This window comes from Nuphar pumila, chromosome 6 (genome assembly GCF_984573655.1).
Source record: "Nuphar pumila chromosome 6, dmNupPumi1.hap1.1, whole genome shotgun sequence".
Taxonomy (NCBI): domain Eukaryota; kingdom Viridiplantae; phylum Streptophyta; class Magnoliopsida; order Nymphaeales; family Nymphaeaceae; genus Nuphar; species Nuphar pumila.
Window position 1 is genome coordinate 20,511,506 of NC_143254.1, and position 7,325 is coordinate 20,518,830.

Here is a 7,325-nt window from a genome sequence, read left to right on the forward strand (position 1 = left end):
TTTAGTAAAATGGTCGGGTAGGGTAAACGAGTTGGCGGGTTGGCGGGTCGGGTTCAGGTAAACGGGTAAAAAACCTGCGTGAGCTTCGCATTGAGGAGGCCCTCGCTCGTTGTAGGCGCCCTCGACTGGCGACCGGTTCTCAATCGCAAAGATCTCGTCTTTGTACCACAAGAACATGATTGTTTCCCCGTTCTGGATGATGACCCTCCTCTCCCCCTTAGGCAGCGTAGCAAGCGGAACCACCAAAATTCACTTCTGGCCGTCACCGGCGACAGACGACGGCTCATCGCCCTACTGCTCGGAGATGGACACATCCATTGCACACAGGCAGGGCCAATTCCGTGTTCGTGCCATCCGGCAGAGACTCGACGAGGGCCCAAGGCCTCAAGGTGCTTCCCAGCCGGGAGCAATGCGGAGTGCGACCTGGGCGACGACGACTTAGAGTTTCTGGAGATGGAGGCGAGGAGGGAGAAGAGATCAGGAGATGACGAGGCGGAGGCCATCGATGGACGACCGAGATGAAGAGGAAGGAGGGAGAGGGAAGCAAATACATAATATACGAGTTAAACGGGTTGGCGGGTTGGCATACCCTTAACACGAACCCGACCCGTTTAATAAACGGGTTAGGCGGGTCGGCCCGTTTACGACATGAACCCATTTAAGCCAAACCCGAACCTGGCTAAGAAGCGGGTTGGCGGGTCGTGTCAGAATTTGTCACCCCTAGGTTAGATAGACTCCTACCAGTTATACAACCATACATTTGGGGTTCGAACTTGCAACATCCTAATACAAGGTTACCAGCACTAACTACCCCGGCCAGACAAGCGGAGCCCCTGTTGGTTGAAAGGAAATGAAAAGCAGCTGACGTCTTTGTCCCAAGTTCGACTATCACAAGTGGGGGGGGGGGGGGGGGGTGTGGGGTGCCTTTAATTGGTGGGCTTTGTAAGGGCTTGGACCTCGATGACCTACTTGACCAGAGTTGGGGCCCATTAAATGACCCGGTTCTCAATAAGGATTCCTCCTCACATGCTCACACAGTAAAGATCACTAGTAGGGTCTAGTTTGTCAGTATAAAAATAAGCTAAACGAACTGTTCACGCACAACGGGTTCAACCTGAACAGAAATGGGTGTATCCAAATCCAAATCTGACTAAGAGGCATCGGTACCATATTTGGAACCGGGTATGACCGGATCTACCATAGGTAAAACTATATCCAGATCCGATTAGAATTAGATAAACTAGATCAGACCCATACTCAGTAAAATATATATATATATTAAAAAATTGCAGATCTTAATCAGAACTTGGGTCAGATCTGAGTAAAAAATTCATAAACCATAATTGTCCAAGTATTAATGGGACCCTATAAGTTCAAGCTAATTTCTTAATCAGACCTCCTTCTTTCATACTAAACTGGGAGCCTAATCGGACCCAGCATGGGTTGAGATCAGGTCATACCCGACCTGTTGACACCCTACATTTGTAGTATGTATTCTAATGTTAGAAGCAAGAAAAGGAATTCATTCCTTTTCATGAAATTTCACATATCCCCGGCCATACCTTTTGGGGATCACTTTGCACAAGTCAACACTGAGACAATCAACCATGTCTCTTCCAAAGGGGTATCTAATTTCTTGCCAATTAATTGCCAATTTATGTGGGAGATTTTTTGTACTCATGTAAAATCTATTAGAGTTGTACTATCACAATGAAGAAGTCGCACTAGGGGTGAAAATGGATCAGATTTAGTTCACAGATATCAAAATAGGACCAGAATTGTGTTTGAATCAGAGTTGTCAGTCGAGAAAGCAGGAGTGAGAAGCGATTCAGGAAACAAAAGAGTTAAGCGAGGTACTTTTAAGATTTTAGGAAGCAGGAAGTGCATAACGACTTAGAAGTAAAGCAGAAATCATCTCGGAAGTTACTTAGGAAGCGAACCGAAAGCAACTTAGGAAGCGAGCAAAAAATGAAAAAAATAAAAAATAAAAAATAAAAATATGAAAATATAAAAAAAAGAAGAGGAAGCGAGAGGGAAGCAAACTTCCCCTAAAATGGGAAGCGCTTCTCAATTTTTTTTAGTGCTTTCCAACACATTTTAAAAGCATCACGTTTCACACTTCTAAAACGTGCCTCATGGAAGCATACTTTCCTGTGCCCTATGACGCTTTTGGTAACTTCGATTTGAATGAGATTTGGACTTATATATTTACACTTTTTACATGCAAAATTCTTGCTCTCAACTTTTTTTACTGAATCCAATTGTCCTGGACTGAGCCTTTGGAATGGGGCATATGCAGTGCGGAGCTCTACTGAGTAGAAAATGCATCAAGTGTAGGAGCGTGTGGTATGCGTTGGCTTGATCAGTGATGCACAGTGATAGCGCCACACACGATATGCAATAATATCGACGTTAGTGCATCACTGTGTGGTGGCTCAAACGTAGAGTCTTATTTGATTAAGAAGTGCCAGCAGATCAAAAGATGTTGCCTTTGGGGATTTGGTTAAGGACTTCTCGACTTGCAAGAGTTTCTCACGCGTAGCGGTTGGATGCACGAGGGTGCGTGTGAACTAGGGCTAATTCCTTCAGGGATCACCTTAGGTGGATCCAACCGAGTATGGTGACTCTGGGCTAAGCTAGTGAATGCCTAGGCACTGATGAATGAGTCTAGGTGGTGTTCTTCGCTATGGTGTTCAATCATCAACTGGTCTTCGGACTAGGGGTTGCAAGGTCTTGTTTCTTCAGTGGTGAGGTTTCTTTGTGTCGTGCGCATGGAGTCACAATACGCTCCATAGCATGCAAGACTAAGGCAAGTTTTTACCTCTTTCGAAAGTGATAGCTGGTATGGGACGATTATGCACTAAACGGTATAGACTAGATGAAATTCACATTTAAAGATGTGCATGATCAACTTTCGCTAAACAATTGAGCATGGGGTGATGCGCAGGGCCAATGAATATGATTCAACACATGGAAAAGTATTGGTGCACAACCTTTGGCCGTTGAGCTGGGCAGTCTAGTGCATTACGAGTTTGTGAAAAATTCTATGCTCGTGACAAATTGATATCAGAGCATGATGTTTGCCTTGTGCATGTAGAGAATGCACGTTGAATGAATTTTCATCTTTGGGTATGTGATACTCAACTAAACTTCTAGATTCTCTCTCAAGATTGTGGGTTAGCGGAATGCTCATTTTGAGCCGAATGCTCATTGTTTTGGTCCCTTGAATTGACGGTTCCTCTATGGATTATGTGTGCAAAAAAAGTTATTGTTCGTGGCTCATCGATTTGGTTCCTGCGAGAACGTTTTGCTGGCTCTGGATGAGAGTTGCAGTGTGCTGGCTCCGGATCAGAGTTGCAGCATTGGGTCGTGTTGCCCCTTGTGTGGATGAGTGCCCAAGAAAATGCTTTGAAAAAGACCTTTAGGGTGAGATTCAAATATGCACCCCCCATTTGAGGACTAGTTTGGATAGTTGAAAAACTGCAAGTTGGTGCTTAAGGGAGTTGTTATTTCTGTGACACGCGTTGGTAGTTATCTTTCTCTGCGAGGACCACAAAGAGCTTAAAATTGCCCTTGCTGAGGTTGGAAGGCATCCCAACCATGTGCACGAAGATGACAAGTTTGTCGTGCGGGCAAGGATGACCTGCTTGTGTTTGATACTGCATTGATGTCCCACGAGCAAATGATGTTCAATGTTGATGAAGCGGAAGACCGTTGTCTAAGTGATCAGAGATGTGTTAAGGAATGTGACTTGGCGTATTAAAAGTTACGGCAATGGTGAATGAAAACTAAAACAATTTGAGTAGGGTAAAGTAAAGAAGTAAACCAAAGATGAATCTAAAGATAAACTGACATATCAGTTAAGACTATATTCTTACTTGCACCGACATTGTCGAGGATGACAGTGGTTTGGGTGGGGAAGAATGTCCTGGACCGAGCCTTCGGAATGAGGCATGTGCAATGCAGAACTCTACTCAGTAGAAAATGTATCGAGTGTAGGAGTGTGTGGTATGTGTTGGCTTAATCGGTGATAGCGCCACACACGATAAGCAATGATATCAACATTAGTGCATCGTTGTGTGGTGGCTTGAACGTAGAGCCATGTTTGATTAAGCAGTGCCAGCGGATCAGAGGATGTTGCCTTTGAAGATTTGGTTAAAGATCTCTCAGCTTGTAAGAGTTTTTCACACGTAGTGGTTGGACACACAAAGGTGTGTGTGTGAGGGTTAGGGCTAATTTTTCTAGGGATCACCTTAGATGGTTCCAACCGAGTATGGTGACTCGGGGCTAGGAGAGTGAATGCCTAGATACCAACGAATAAGTTTGGGTGGTGCTTTTCGTTATGATATTCAATCATCAACTGCTCTTCGCACTAAGGGCCACAAGGTATTGTTTCTTCAGTGATGAGGTTTTATCGTGTCATGCTCATTGAGCCGCAATACGCTTCATGGCATGCAGGGCTAAGACAAGTTTGTGCCTTTTTCGGAAGTGATAGCTGGTATGGGACAACTATGTACTAAGCAACATGAACTAGATGAAATTTGCATTTGAAGATGTGCTTGATCAACTTTCGCTAGGCAATTGTGCACGAGGTGGTATGTAGGGCCAATGAATATGATTTAACACATAAAAAAGTGTTGGTGCATGGCCTTTGACCGTTAGGCTGCAGTTTGGCATGTTGCGGGTTTGCAAAAAAATTTATGTCCATGACACCAATATTACCAATTAAAATTCGAATCCAAATTCATGTGTACTACATCAGATGATTCAAATTCACACATGCAGTTTAAAATTTGGATTTGAGACTCAGACCTACCATATCCCATCAGAGGCCATCATCCCCTAGATTCCTAGATTCGGTATAAAAAACAAGTGTTTTGTTCCAACACCTATCTTCTAAGTGATGTCTAGTATGATCATTTTCTGTCTAACTTTAATACTAAGGTAATTATAATTTGGACAATTGAGTACAACTAAACCTTGAATTACATAGTTAAATCCTTTATTCAACTTCATAGAATAAAAGCAAAAGACATCATTAGATGTAATGGGAGTTCTCTTAATTGGGCTTCTTCTTTTCTTCTCCCTAATATCTTTCTTTTATCCAGGTATTACCAATCACAAAGCCAGCAAAGACAATGAATCTGAAACAAAATCTTTGAAGCATGGCGGGATCGAAGATCAACATCATGGGCTACTGACAATAGGAACCTTCGGGAATCCAGAGATCGGTGAGAGAAGCAAAGAAAACTGTGAACTCCATCAGAATTTATCATCCTCAATTGAAGATTCAACAGAGTTTACATGGGAAGAGGTTGGGAAGCTTACACATGAGCTAACAAAATACTTAGTGCTTAAGCACTCTAGTCTAACCACTGGCCAGGATCCGCGGTCAAAGGGAGGACACAAGAATGACTGCTCTCTGAACAAATTCTTTAATTGCCCTTTGAGCCTAGAGGAGGTTGAAAGGACTAGTTGCCAACAACTCGCTCGAGAATCTATGGAAGATGAAAATCCAGATAATTACTCTGTCGTTGCAAGTAAGGCAAAGGATGCTGGCTGTGTTGGTAGCTCGGACACTGGGATCAGTCAAAGACCAGTCTCATTCTTATTGAAGAAGATGTTCACGTGTCGAGGAGGGTTCGGATCGGTTCCAAGCCTAAGAGAACAACCATTATTTGAGTCAAGAATGGAGAAGGTAAGCATTGTACTGCAGACTAACACTACCGCTCTTTCTTCCTTTCATGATCAATATTGGCCTATATGGTTGCTGGGACCTAAAACTTAAGTTCAGTTGCCCCATTTACTTAAATCAAAGCCTAAACCTTGACAATTGATTCAAGCCTAGGAACCTCATGGAACCAGGGAATTCTAGTAGATCAACTCTTTCTTTGCATGGTGAACTCTGGCATGGCTAGACTGAACCAAGTTGACTTTTGATTTACCATCTAACTCGGCGATTTGAATTGGACCAAGTTTTTATCTAGTTAGTCTTCATCTTTGGGCTTTACCCTTGGCCATTAAGGGTTAGACTGAATAATTAGTCAAATACAAGACTAAGCTGGGTCTTAGTCATGTTCACACACCAAATCAAGAAACCTTAATGAAGCTGAACTGCAGTCAGGTTCTAATGAACTTCACAAATCAAACTGTTTTAGGGGGCACAAATTGAGATCTTGTATGCACACTGCACGAGGTCCTAGGACTAGGAACAAGTTGCCGATGCGGCTAAACGGTTAACCTATGTGTAGGTTGACACAACTCTCCAGCCGGAAGACAATTCGAGTAGGATCAAGTTGGAGGTTCTGCAACTAAGTTCTACAGGACTCACATTCTGAGTAGTTTCAGCTCAAAGGGGACTTGTCATACCTTTTGAAAAATTCTTGTTTGAACTTTACAGTTGTTTCATTTGTGTTTGTAGCTGATCAGAGCTATCCTCCACCGTAAGATATATCCCCAAAATGCTGCATCAGGCAAGAAGTTCATCCGGAGCAAATCAACGGCCAAAATGGGCCCAGATGATGAGACAGATGCAAAGAGTGATCCGAAGGAGAGCGAAAAATGTAAATGGGTTAAGACAGACTCTGAATGTAAGCTTTCTTGTTCTTTTAATAAGCTCATTGTCATCAAACCAAACATGAACCAAGTCAAACTAGCCGCGCACCAACTGATGGTCTGAAGTTTTGAACCAGCTGTAACTGGCTTGAACAAATGTTTATAGATCAGTTTGGTCCGCGTCAATGGTCCACCAGACTCAAATGACCTATCCGAGTCTGAAAGAACTTGGTCAATTGGCTCTCTAGAAATTTCTTAGACTGGGCACATCCTCTAAAGTTGGGTGCTAGTGAGTCCATGCAAAGCAAGGATCCATACTGACCCACTTGTGAGTTGCATAGGCCAATGAGGACTCCTTTACAACACCCTGTGATTCTTGGATTTTCTCAGCTTACTGTGATTGCAAATCACGACGACCTACTTTCACAAGTTTAGTGAAACATGAGGAAGTGCAAGTTGTGATTCTGACTCTCACTTGCGAATGCTTCTCCCTTGAATCCCGTGAAAATTGGCCACAAGACTGTCCTTGTCACCAACAATCGTAGCTTTTGGATTCTCTGCTGTGATCTCATCCCAGTGACCAAAGCAAACGTGACTCTCGGAGTCCGGTGTGAAAAGATTGTGTGCAAACTAAGCCATTTATGCAGTTTGATGGGATTGGTTCATGGATGATTTGATTAAAATGCCCTTATGTTGTGTATGGAAAATTTGTTATTAATCTAAGGATCTCTCTTCTTTTGCAGTTATTGTCTTAGAGATGTAGAGGTGGG

At 43.1% G+C, this 7,325-nt stretch overlaps 1 protein-coding gene across 1 annotated transcript; it reads left to right on the forward strand.

The window, feature by feature from the left end:
- Positions 1 to 304: 304 nt before the first annotated feature.
- On the forward strand, positions 305 to 6,814 carry LOC149834247 (protein NEGATIVE GRAVITROPIC RESPONSE OF ROOTS-like). Its single transcript, XM_090009324.1, has 4 exons — positions 305 to 389; positions 5,109 to 5,698; positions 6,422 to 6,571; positions 6,722 to 6,814. Exons 1-4 carry the CDS (start codon positions 305 to 307, stop codon positions 6,812 to 6,814), a joined length of 918 nt encoding a protein of 305 aa, XP_089865450.1.
- Positions 6,815 to 7,325: the final 511 nt, after the last annotated feature.

Coding starts and splice junctions, on each gene's coding strand:
- LOC149834247 (XM_090009324.1), top strand. CDS start 305: ATGGACACATCCATTGCACACAGGCAGGGCCAATTCCGTGTTCGTGCC. Junction 5,699..6,421: donor TTGAGTCAAGAATGGAGAAG/GTAAGCATTGTA, acceptor TTGTGTTTGTAG/CTGATCAGAGCTATCCTCCA. Junction 6,572..6,721: donor AGAGCGAAAAATGTAAATGG/GTTAAGACAGAC, acceptor AAATGTTTATAG/ATCAGTTTGGTCCGCGTCAA.